Source organism: Temnothorax americanus, unplaced genomic scaffold (genome assembly GCF_048541705.1).
Source record: "Temnothorax americanus isolate GAGA-0224 unplaced genomic scaffold, ASM4854170v1 Scaffold1, whole genome shotgun sequence".
Classification (NCBI taxonomy): Eukaryota; Metazoa; Arthropoda; class Insecta; order Hymenoptera; family Formicidae; genus Temnothorax; species Temnothorax americanus.
The window spans coordinates 9,407,204-9,420,395 of NW_027509230.1; the positions used below are offsets into that span (position 1 = coordinate 9,407,204).

At 37.6% G+C, this 13,192-nt stretch overlaps 2 protein-coding genes across 2 annotated transcripts in view; one reads left to right on the top strand and one right to left on the bottom strand.

Moving 5' to 3' along the window:
• Window positions 1-13,192, top strand: part of Gas41 (YEATS domain-containing protein 4 Gas41) — a 232,870-nt gene that overhangs the window by 208,753 nt on the left and 10,925 nt on the right. The gene's annotated exons all lie outside the window — the stretch shown is intronic.
• On the bottom strand, window positions 4,344-12,967 carry Nacalpha (nascent polypeptide associated complex protein alpha subunit). The gene is given in 14 exon segments (XM_077421575.1): window positions 4,344-4,591; window positions 4,810-4,968; window positions 5,078-5,173; window positions 5,391-5,510; window positions 5,896-6,184; window positions 8,795-8,894; window positions 9,025-9,207; window positions 9,297-9,458; window positions 9,586-9,823; window positions 10,018-10,029; window positions 10,208-10,394; window positions 11,204-11,391; window positions 11,470-11,511; window positions 12,425-12,967. Coding segments are annotated over 14 exon segments (1,818 nt in total). The 5' UTR covers window positions 12,452-12,967; the 3' UTR covers window positions 4,344-4,576.

Sequence of the window (13,192 nt, forward strand, 5' to 3'; positions counted from 1 at the left end):
TTGTGTTTTTAATCCGTTATAATAATTGTTTAATTACGTCCACTATATGTCCGCGTTTTGAATTTTATGTGCATTTTAGTGAATTGAAATTGTAGTAAATATATATACAAATTATACAAGGGACCGTCACGCATTCAGAATTTTTACATCATTCTCAACAATCTCAACGAAATCACAGCTCCAGATTTTAATCTTGAGTCATTCTCGGAGTATTATCTAGAACTCTTCAAAAAAATTGACAAATACATTTCGCGAAAACAAGATTATTCCTTGACGGCTTGAGAGCTGAACCTTAAGTCTCATTAAAACCTCCGTGTAGATCCACCCCTGATGTGGCGTAGAGACGAAAGACGAGAAGCTGGCCGGGCGGCAGGAGAAGAACGAGGACCGCGGATCCGGCGATGATAATGATTCCGACGATGATAGACGGCTCGTTATTACTATACGCGTTCGCGCGAGGGTAGGGAGGGGGACAGGCGGCCGGCGGCCGGCGGCCGGCGAGTTCGTGTTTTAGAGCTGGGAGCGATTGGTCGACGCCATTACTCACACCGTTTGCGCCTGCCACATGGTCCGATAGGTCTCTTCTCATCCTTACCTTCTTCTCTTCTTCCCACCTCCCTTTTCCTCTCTCCATCTCCGCACTCTCGCTTCTGTCTCCACTTCTCCTTTCAACCCTTTGCGCCCCGTCCCTCTCCATGTCTTCCTCTTTCTCTCTCTCGCGTTTGCTCCCCCTTATTTCCCTCCGGTTACCTTCTTCTCTTCGGCTTTCGCTCCTTCTCACACAATCTTCCCGTTCGCTTCCCGCGTCCTCTTCTCCTTGTTCCGCACCCCTTTTTCCCCTCCGGTTCTGACTTTCAAGCGCGAGATCTGACGGCTGTATCGCACCTCCTTAGGGCGCGTATTTTATTTGGCGCGCCCTTCAATTACCTCGTACGCAATTCGAATGAAGAAGAACAATTGCTATATTAGATGCTCGCCGGGTGGGTGTGTTAATACATTTTACTCGTGACGCGCGATCGCAGCCGCTTGATTCAACGATTTATTATTTTCTTCGAGGCATACATGGAGAGATGCAAGCCTGCACCGCGCCGATGGGCGCATGTGTCGTTCCTCCACTCGTGAGAAACCGGTTTGTCAAAGTCAAAATTTACAATAAAGAATTTTTTATTTGATGACCTAACTATATAGCCATCTTTATTAATAATAATCGTCACAACGCTCGATTGGTTTTGATCAATTATAATCGTCACGATTTTAACCATTGATTTTGATTCTCCTCAATCGATGTAACTTTTGATAAAAAGGATTAAAAAAGGATATGCTAATAGGTATTATTTTTAAAATCACCGTAAAGAATTTATTGTGAAAAATATCACCGATCGAAACGTCGTAACGATTATAATTATAATAAAGATGGCCAGTGTTAGATCGAATAAAAAATCTTTATTGTTAATTATTTACCGACGAAATAAAAGTTTCTGATTTGGTTTAATGTCAAAATTTATCTATTTACATCTGTCTATAAATAAAAAAAATTGTATAAAAAATCACAAACAAGTAGCACGCAAAGTAAAGAATAAATTGCGACGTGCTCGAATTTCCGCAATTTCGAATCACGTAATTTCCTTTTGGACGAAAATGAAAAACCGAGAAGTGGTGACTCTCTCTCTCTCTCTCTCTCTCGAAACTTTCTTCTCTCGACAAGAAATGAGACCCGAGGAAATTCGTCGTTAATTGCACGATCCAGTTTGAAGATAGTTAAGGTCAAACGCAGAACGCAAATCGATTGGCAAGTTTGGCCTCGATATCATGCGTGCGACTGATAGGCATCAATCGCGAATATCTTTCTTCGCCTCGCGTCGGTCGGCTCCATCGACGTCGCCGACATTCGTGAGGCATGATACGACATGACGGTCGGTTTGTGCGCGACGTTATGAAGATGTCCCCGACGTCCTGTGAAACGACGACGACGATGGTGGCGAAGGATTTACGAATATTTCTACCCTCGTCCGTGTATGTGGACGCGCGCGTATGCGCATGCACATTGACGTTACACGCATTATCTGATGGCACCGACATACGTCTTCGCTGTCAACTGATCGTTAAGGGAGCAATCAGAGTCGCTCGGATATATCGGCCATCAGGTTGGCCCTCTTCTCGGCTTTCTTCTCGTGCCTCCTGTTTTCTTCTCTTTATCGTTGTCTCCCTTACGCCGCTTGCGCACGAATGCGCTATAAGATGATCGATAGCTGTTGTCAATGCCTCGATATCGACAGCATTATTTAATAAGCGACATTTCTTGGTATCCTACTTGAGAAAAAAACGTCTCGTAAGATAATGAGTTGAGTTGTACGATCTACACTATAATTTTCCCATTGCCTCCCACCCTCTCCTCCCGTCCACTCCTATATAAAGAAATATATGTATAAAAAATTAATTGTAATTAATCGTACTACACTGTTAAATGTTACTACAATGTAACATTTTGTTATTTTTAACTACCATATGAGTCGAACTTTATATTATTTTAACACAAAAGAGTATTATTTTAACTCCATTTTAGTTAAATTAACGACATGTTGAGTAGGAGCAGTGGCGACTTATAGGAATGATTAAAAATGACTCAAATTGAGCTAGTATAATTTGACACTACGAATTTAATAGCGTATCGATATTGGGATACATGGAACTCATGGAAGTCGAATAAAGGGAACGGACAAAATTCAAAAAGAGGTCGGCGACCAACTTGCAAGCTGCGAATCTCGCGAATCGGCAAAACTTTCAGTCATATTCAATATGTCTCAATGTATTTGCGATTTGAGGATTTCAATGATTTTCCGATACGATACCCAACGCGATCCCTCCGCGGTACGTACGTAGGGCTTATACATTCCCCAGGTGATCTTCCGGGCAGCCGCGCTCTCCTTTATTACGTGACAATATTGCGAACGCTTCTTGCGGGCAATAATGCGCGTTAAGATCCGTGCCAGATGTCACCGGCGCGCGGATAGCGGGTCATATACGAGACCGAAATCTCAAATATAAGCGCGAAATCGTAGATGGGAAAGCGCACATCCTCTATACGTGGCAATATCGCGCTGCTCATCGTCCGCACGTCGTTCTCCTCGCGCTCGCTCTTTCATCTTCTGGGATATTCGACGACGACACGTGCGCGAAACGGCTTATAAAACTTCTCGTGGAACGTCGTGGCGTCACGTTGCGGCGAGGGATCGCCCAAACCGCGGTTTTTTATTCATAGTTAGCGAGATATATATACCTATATATATCCGTAAGATACATTCTGATTCGATATCTGTGATTCCTAAACTTCAACAGATATTTGTAAAGTAACCGGAAACACGCAGAGTAACAAAGAAAGTTTCGTTCCTTTAAAAAAAATCTATATTATACATACGATCTCTTGTTCCGAAAATTTAAAGAGAATACTAGAGCGTATTACAAATATTTCTTAAGTGAATTAAAGAAAAATGTCCGAATAATGTAAAATAACGGTATAGAGATCTAACAATAAGCAAAATTACAATATTAAGGTAAAAATTCGGTATCAATACTTTTAATTAAAATATACTCATTTTAATAAATATATTTATCATACTTCTTCTAAATATATTTATTTTTTAATCACTTTACTATATTATGCCGTACGTGGAAAATAGCACGATGGCAATTTCTCAAGTAGAGATCCTGTACCAAGAGACTGGTCATAAGACCAGTTTTGTCAAAATTGTGCGAGAGAGAAGGATATACATATATTCATATCGTTTTCTCTCTCTTTTACATCTCTTTTTCTTTCTGTTCTCTTGCTTTTTACAAAACTGGCGGACCAATCAAAACCATCAGCCCAATCTCTTATTATAGGGTCTCTATTCTCAAGCACCGACGAGATACTGTTAAAGCCATCTCGTGTCAGTTTCGTATACCAATTCGCTCAAAATTATATAAGTGTGAGAAAATCTTCATAAATTTCTTAAATATTTCGTATAAACAATACGCATATCGTATTGATTCAATTAATCCTACAATTAAAATTATTAAATAGGATTGATTTTATCATCTTTTAATATATCGATTATCGATATGCTGTTCTATGATTGAATTTCAGAGAGAGTCAGTTGAATACCGACGGCTGATTATCTAATGTATTGTATAATTATCCACCGTATTTTTTAACCATAGATGGTCAACCAACTCTTTTTTTCTTTTTTACATCTTATAAATATCATCTGTTTATAATTGCAGTTGTCGAAGCTTTTCACGAATAAGAAAACTCAAAAATACCAATACCGTACACTTTTTAAATACGCAATAAAAAACCAAAAATATATAGTGATCTTAATGTATTTACCTTTTCATTTACACGAATTTTGTATATACATGTGGATTCAATTTTTCGAGACAATTACAGATTACCCCCAGCTCCTGTCACAATGTATCGTAGGGCTTGTTCTTTCAATTCAATGAAATAAAAAAAACGACGATTTTTGGTACATATAATCAAATTATGATCTCGGAACGCCAGCTATCACGTAGCACATCCTACTTCTAAGCAGCTCTATCACATTGTCAATTCCTGAAATAAAAATATAACCAGATTAATCAACAACTCCTACATCTGTCGAGTATAGTTTATTGATGAAAAATGAGTCAGCCTGCCAAGATGTATTCAACATAATTTTTATTCTGATAGTAAAAATATAAGCGAAACCCTTGAAACGATCATCATGTAGTTACGTAAAAATATTTAAATGTGTACAGTATGAATGTACGAATATATATTTTCAAACTCACCATGATAGCATTGACGATGTCATTTTGATTATTCTTAAGAGCTTTAATAGCTTTCCCTCGCGATACATTAGCTTGACACATGACCAAATCAACGTCTTTCTCCTCCACGCCTGTCTCGTCTACCTCTTCTTCTGATTCTTCTTGTATAGGAGCAACAACCTAGCATTACAAAATAAAAAAAATAACGATAAATGATATTACACAATAATACTTCAGTTCCAAATGGACATATATATTTTGTTCTGTAACTACAAATAATATATCTCACCGTAGTGCTACCGCCAGCCTCAGTAGCTGGTATAACCGGTGGCTCCTTGAACTTCTCAGCCGCTGCTACCTGAGCTTGTTGACTGAGATCTTCAATCTATACAGAAAATTATTAATACATTTAAAACATTAAAAATATATATATAAAATAATTCAAATTTATGTAGTAACAAATAATTGTTAAATGTCAGTCTGCCAAGGTTTTGTCAACATTCGATTTCTGTTATAATTAGCGAAACCTGGTAAATCATCATAGAAGTTCAATAAATATGCAATATTTATTATTAGATTACAGTCATAGTTTCATTTCTTACCTTTGCTTCGCCAAATACTATATACGTGTCCGAAGCTGGATTCTTCAAAACGTCCGGCTTGTTTATAACAAACAGAATGTTCTTTGATTTACGAATGGTCACTCTGTTGACTCCTTGAACCTGTAAGCAAACAAAATTGGCTTGAATATAAAATAAAAGGTGATATGCGACTCAACACAATAGACTTTGGGCCACTTCGATCAAACTCCGATTAACTTAATCATTGATTAGCTCATTGGAAATGACCAATCGCATTTGTTCATTAAGCGAATTGACAAATGCGATTGGTCATTTTTAGTGGACTAATTAACGATTAAATTAATCGGAGCTCGATTGAAGTGGCCCTTATAATCAGCAAATCTTAAATTTGATCCCATATATGTCCCAGTTTATAAAAGGTAAAAAGTTAAAAGTTTTGAATGAAAGATTTACGAGATTGCAACCCATTTCGAGGACAACGAAATAAATTTATTAGAATATTAAAATATTCAAACAGTTCATATACCGGCTTCAATCCTAACTTGCTCATGAGCTTCCTGGCCTTCTTTTCACCGCGGCTCTGCTTGGCCTTGGACACCATATCAATGGGAAGTCCAGTGACCGTTGTGCCGGGAAAACCAACGGTACCGGGAGTGCCGGCATCTTCCAATTCCGGAATAGTATCGTCCGAGTCGGAGTCGGTCGCGGAGCCGATACCCACCAGCTCCACCTTGGTAGGCTCCGAGCTCGCCGCCTTGTCAAGCTCCGTCAATTCCGGCATGTTTACTGGCCTGCAAAAGACGCATTATTAAGTACTTCAGATTATTATCCTCTTTGTAGAGAAACGAAATCATCGCCAACATCAAAATGGAACATTAAGGGAACTACCACTTGCTGGAGTCGATAGATCGACTCCCACCCAAGGTGGAGCCTAAAGCACGTTTAGATGAGATCATTTTCAACAAGGCGGTCAGGTTCGCGCAAAATGTAACACACATTCGACGTTTCGCAATAAAGCGTCAGATCGTCGTGTGATCGGCGCGACCATCATCCGTACGTGAATGGACATGGCGTCCGTCAGAGCAGCCCGAGAAACGGCTCGATCACCAAGGATGATTCGTTTTTACTTTTCGTGACTTTTACCTAATGTGATTCGTTACGGCGCACGGTAAACACGGATATCATGTTTCGTCAGCGTTAAATCGTAATTAGAAACGTTCCGTCAGGACGTTTCACACGTCATTATGCGTAGGCACGGGTGAAAATTGGCGGAAACGAGCCACTCGTCGGGAACCCGACACGCTCGCGTCGATATCAATGACGATAAGGTGTATCGCGCGATACTATTAACGCGAACATCGCGGCCGGTGTCCGATCTCGCGATATACGCGCGTCCCCCGACGAATTACACAGCGATGCCGGAAAAATCGTTAGATTTACCTCAAACGATATGGTCCGCCGACGAATGGGCACTATTATTTTTTTTATCGCGTGACGCGTAAGTTAAGGCCAATTTACACGGGAGCTCTGCGCGCGCGCGCGCCCACGCGACACGCGAGCGCAGCCTGATGTTTTTGAGAACACGTCGCCGAGGATCGAGGAAACATCGAGAGGATCTTGTGAGAACCCGTACCGAATTTTTCGCGCGTGCGCAGTAACGAATATAATGCAATGTCCAATGACGCGTTGCAAAACGCGGGAATTTCAACGGGTGGACAAGAGATCAGGGTCAGGCTAATTAAAAAATTATACATATAAGTGAATAAATTAATGTAGCGATAGTGGCGCAGAGAGGTGCGTTACTCTAATAAATCGAGAAGATCCGCTTTCAAATCCAACCAGAAATCGTTAATTTTTATTCGATCGATGACCATTTCTCCATAGAAAACCCAATCGAAATCGGCGTTAAATTATAAATCCTTTATATCCGGCACTCAGATATATGCAGAGGGACTTACGATACGATACTCGAAATTAAGCAAAAACGAAATGAATTAATATAAATAGCACTTGAACGGAATAAAAAATTGTTATTACGTCTAATATTACTGGCAGAATGTAACAACTACGCAGATAAGGCGAGAAAAGAAAACTAGTTGAATTCTGTCTAAAATTTGTATTATATCAAGAATTTTGCAAATCGCTCAAGTAGCTCTTCTACATACAAATTTATCACACTAAAATGACAGTACAATTCCTTATTGAGGAAGCAAAAAAGTACAATATAATGAGAAACAATCACACATTCATAGTTTTTACAATTCACAGTTACATTAAGGTCGAATACGAGCCGATATACATTAATCATGAGTTTCATTAGCCTATCTAGAATCACAGTAGAGTGTAATCATAAGTAACACAATATAGAGCGCATTCTCAGATTTCCTGTTTATCATGATACTATTTAATCTAGAAGCTATCGACGTGTTAAATAATTTTTCATGCAAAAAGGCAATACCTGTTGTAAAATGCATATTTTTCATTGTTCCTCCTTTTAAAAAAATCATATGTTGACATAACAAAACTCATGTTTCACAAGAGCCTTATATCTAAACTATTTGTTAAATAATTGCGAAAACGCAAAGTTCGTCTTTCGTTCAGTAAAGCAACGTATGCAACTATTGCAGTATTCAGATAAAAGGCATGATTGGTTGAGCTCAAATATACGAAGAAAAGATTAACGTAGCTTCTCAAAAAAATTTGTAGCCTAATATGAATAATGATCTGCAGATAAGATAGGCAGTCTTATAAAAAATACATTATTAATTGATATGCAACACGAACTTTTCGCATGTGTGCAATGTTCAAAGTATTTTGTTGCATTTGATTAAATTGTGCCTCAAAAACTACGTAAAAATGAAACGTAATTTCATATAAATATTGTGGCAAATAAATATTTCTATGAAATCTACGATATTAAAAAAAAAAATTAGACTAATGATTTTCTCGCTCTTATTTCAGCCTTTTTGCATTCGGTAACAACCTTAATGCCAGGCAAATCAAGATTTGGAATGATAATGATCGTTTATAATCATAAGTATAGAATCCTCATACATTTTCCACAAATTGTCTTGCAACTGCTATATAATCAAAACTTAGATACGAAAAGTCTATAAGTTTCATTACGTATATTACCAACAATCATATATTTGTTATTTTTAAATTATAGCAACGATTTCTCTATTAATAGCAATGTTTCAATTGACAATTACATCTATGATCTAAAAAGATATTTTACACTTCTAGCTCTCATTATGTGTTAAGAAAAAGTCAACATACTTTATAATTTACTTCATTTACGTTTCCGCGCGCGCGCGCGTTTGTGTGCTTACTTCTTTATTTTTATCTCGAACTTACTTGAAATTCTGATTTATAAATATCCTTTTTCGCCTTCAGGCAATTTATTCAAAAAATTATGCTACGACTGTACTTTATCAGATTCATTCTCATCTAATAACTCCTTAGTTTCTGATTCAGGAGTGTCAGATGTTTCGCCTGGTCTTTCAACCACTTCAATATCTGAATCTAAAAAATAAAAAATTGCACAAATATAGATGCTAGTTTTATTATTTATGCTACAAACTAAAAACATTGGCGGTAATTAGATTAAAATAAAATTAGTAGAGAAATCGATATAAATGAAGAAAAATCATACCTGTATCCGATTGTGTGCATGTTTCCAGCTCAGTAAGTTTTATTGTCTCTTCGTCTGTATTAGGAGGTAAATTAACTTCGGGTGTATTCGAAGCTGTAGCGGAGTTATCAAACTCTAATTTTGGAGCAAAAGGCTTTTGTTTTCTTGCAGGATTCCAGAAACCGCAGTAACAACATCTGAATGCTGCACAAAAAATATATATATTAGATAATATATTGTCTGTTTAAATATATTTTGGGGAAAACTCTTTGAAAGACAAGCATCTTACTCACCAAAATATTCAAACTCTTCTTTCAAAGCCATTCCATTGTGCGACTCGCATTGTCGACAAATTAAAGCATAGCGATTTGAAGGACCATCACCTACTAAATAATCAACCAAACGATCGATCACTGTTCTTTGATGCGGCAATACAGGTCGTGGTAATGGTGATCCTAGTCATATATGCGATCGTTAATTATTTCTATATGACTAATGAACTAATGTGCAATATACCATAGAATATATATAAGTGCAATATTTTCGTAAATCATTGTATTATAGTATTATATATTTACTTACGAAAACCTATGGCTGCAGGATTAATTATTCTAGACTGGAAAGGAGTATTTGAAGGTTGATTAATCGGTCTAATATTAGGTGTAGGTTGACCAGAACCAGATGCACCAATCTGCATATTTTGTGGGTAATTTTGAGTCGGTATAATTCTTCTTCTTAACTCACTAGGCAGAGGAGATATTATAGCCTGTGGCGTAGGACGCCGAGGTGTTTCAGATGGTGCTGACACTCTTTGGGTAAGCTAGAAACAGAATCAAAAACATTAATTTTATATGTTTATTTTATATCATATATCTTCAAAAAAAAAATTTTTTTTAAATATAGCTTGTAATTTATTTCCTCAAAATTAAATTGCACATATGTATTACGTATATTTTACTCTCATTATACTTTCGAACATATTCATAAGTATTATGAATTCTGAAGACGACAGACCTTTGGAGTTAACTGTAAAAAAAGAAATAAAACCTAATAAGTATAAAATCAAACTTATAAGAAAAAATAAGTACAACATAAGATAACACAAATTATATATTTTTAGCTTTAAGCTTTGTTCATTTGACATTATTATGTTCGAAATATTTAACTGACATATAAATAATAATAAGAACATTAGTTTACTCACAGGTGACATGTTAAATTCATCTGGTGCAAATTTTAATAATATCTCTTTAGCTTTCTTGTACGTCTCCGTATCTTTAACTTCGGTTAATATCTTCTTTTTCTCTGCTACAATCGTAGACAATTTTTCTCGATTATGAGTAATTTTACGATTGTAATACCATGAAACCATTTTCTTTGTTAAAAGTATTCTGAAAGAGAAATATGTATATTTGATTACATTTTTTATCCAAAACCCCATGTGCTACAATGTAAGAAATATAATGGGCCAACAATACGAGTAAAAGAAGGTGTTGTATTAATTTATTCTCAAATAGTAAGGAAATCGTGTAAACGTTTCGACTATACCAACAATAAATCTTCTTCAGTACATAAAATGATCATAAACAATAAGATTAAAGTTAAAAAATAATCATAACGGAGTGCATAAGTTAACGATTTTAAGTTAAAATTACTACGAAACTTACATACTTCAAGAATTAAAAATAAAACAAATATAAAAACATTACGTCAATAAGGAGCTGTGATAAAGGATAGAAACACTAAGCGATAAAAACACAAAGTTTATATCCTTTGTCATAGCCTCTTATTGACCTTATGTTCACATATTATGTTCACATATGTATGTGAACATACATATAGTTATTTTAAAATTTTAATATAATACAAGTTTTGTGTATGTAAGTTTCGTGGTAATTTTAACTTAATTTTAGTATTAACTTAAATTTAATTTATTCCATTATGGCTATATTTTAAATTCAATCTTATTCTTTACAATCTGAAGATTTATCTGAAGAAGACTTAGTATAGTCGAAATATTTACATAATTTCTCCTTACTATTTCAGAATGAATTATAAAGCAATATAACACTTTCTTTTTGCTCATATCGTTGGCATCAATTTCTTTACACTGCACGCACTGCATACAAGCTTAATTTTTCCATTATTTCCATACGTTGTACAATTATAATCAGAAAGTGTCTCGCACTTGTGTACTTACAAAATCGGAAAAAACAGTAACGGTGTTATATAAAAGAGCTGATCGTACAACGAAGCTGGGAAGAAGCAAAAGTAAAAGATGAAGGCTATCATAATATAAAGGATAACTCCATAGATGATGATGGTTCCAACTATCTTCTTGTGTCTCTGCTCCGTAGTCTGCCCATACTGTTGGATGTCTTTGATTTGCTGTTAAAACAGAAAGTTATATAATGCCATTTTACAATATCTAACGTAATATGGTACAACGAACAAAATAATACTTACTGCGTCTAGACTCTCCAAAACTTCAATGGTCGTCTTCTTTTTCTGGAAATCATAAATTTTATATCATAACGCGTGTACTCATAATCATAAATACACGTCTTTACACAGAGATGTTTAGCAAATCGCGATAAAACGGCAGAAATTATCTTGAAAAAATAAAAATAAAATTGGGATAAATTTTTCTGTAATATTTGATAAAGTACTAAACTAAGCATGAATAAAATTGGGGGAATGAAACTTGTAAAAAATATATTTCTTTCATATTCTATTTTTATAGAGCAGGATTTGTACAGACTCCAGCACGACTGCGCAGACAAGGAAATAAATTACATAGCTAGCTGGCCAAATCCGTAGTAAAAAAATAATTCGATTTCACACAGTTTACGAAGCAACATATCGCGTATCGTTCGCGCATCCGTAACATAATTCCTTCGGTGACGCATCTAAATTAGAACAAAGTTCGTCATTGAATGTTAATTTGGGTCTTTCACAATATCCTGCGGAATAAATTTATCAGCCGTTTTTGTTTACTCATGACAATGGTGGGCACCCGAGGCGAGAAATCGCCTCACGCGACGAACCCAAGGTTACATGCACACAATATATATACGTATACGTGCACATGACTTTTTAAAAAAAAGATACCAGAAAAAGATAATACAATTATATACGGCTACGTGCACCTCGTTTAGAAAAAAAAAGAACCCAAAGTTGTTGTTTCGAGCCAAAGTTATAACCGTCTATACACGATTACGGGTCTCTGTCGTCATCCAAACGGATTCACGGCTATAAATAGGTGATAGAATGACATTTGGTAATATTGCTTGGCAATCGTTCGGCGAACGGATAGATAAGTGCGGGGGGGGGGGGACGCTGGCGTACGTTGGCCACGTTAACCTCAACGGAAGCGTCGGGAAGGAAACCTCGACACGCTCGGCCGCTCTCGGATACTCACCTGAAATCTGGACAGTATTATTCCCATATTAACGACGAAGTTTACGACGAAAACGGAGACTACGCGAAGAAGATCCTAATGTTGACGTCGATCGCGGATGCGCGTCGCATCGAAACCGACATAAAAGCGCCGCGCGCCGCCTCCCAATCGTTTTTAAAATAATCCTCGTCCTACCCCTCAGGCAGGCCGGGTTGTGGCGGTTGTGCCGCGCCGCTCGATATATGATCCAAATTTAAATCCCTGTCGCGCCTCGCGTTCCTTTCGATATTTATAGTCCGATTCGTCTACGTCTAGGGGATTGTCCGGCGCGTCGTCGCCCGTCGAACGACGGTTATCATGTTCGGCGCGGCGCGGAAAAATATGAAGGAAGAAATACGAGGTCCGCTCCAGGCTGTCAGCCCGTTGTCCGTCAACACAACGTGTTCCGTGTTCGCGCTCTAATCTCCCGGACCGGACGGCACGCACAAACAGACAACAGACGCGAATCGCGAATGACGCGATCGCGATCGCGCTCCTCCACTTCTCCGCTCCGCGCACTCGTCGCGACTCGGCGCTGCTCGGCGCTGCTCGGCGCAGCCGGGACCGAACACGGAACTGGGCGTTCGGAAACCCACGAATAGAATCCTGTATCTTGGCTGCGTTTTGCCGAACCTCTGCTTAGCTAAGCGCAAAGTAGCAATTAAGTGTAATTGGTTGGATCCAAAGGTAAGAACCAATCAATTGCTACTTTCAATTGCTAGTTTGTGCTTGGCTAAGCAGAGGTTCGGC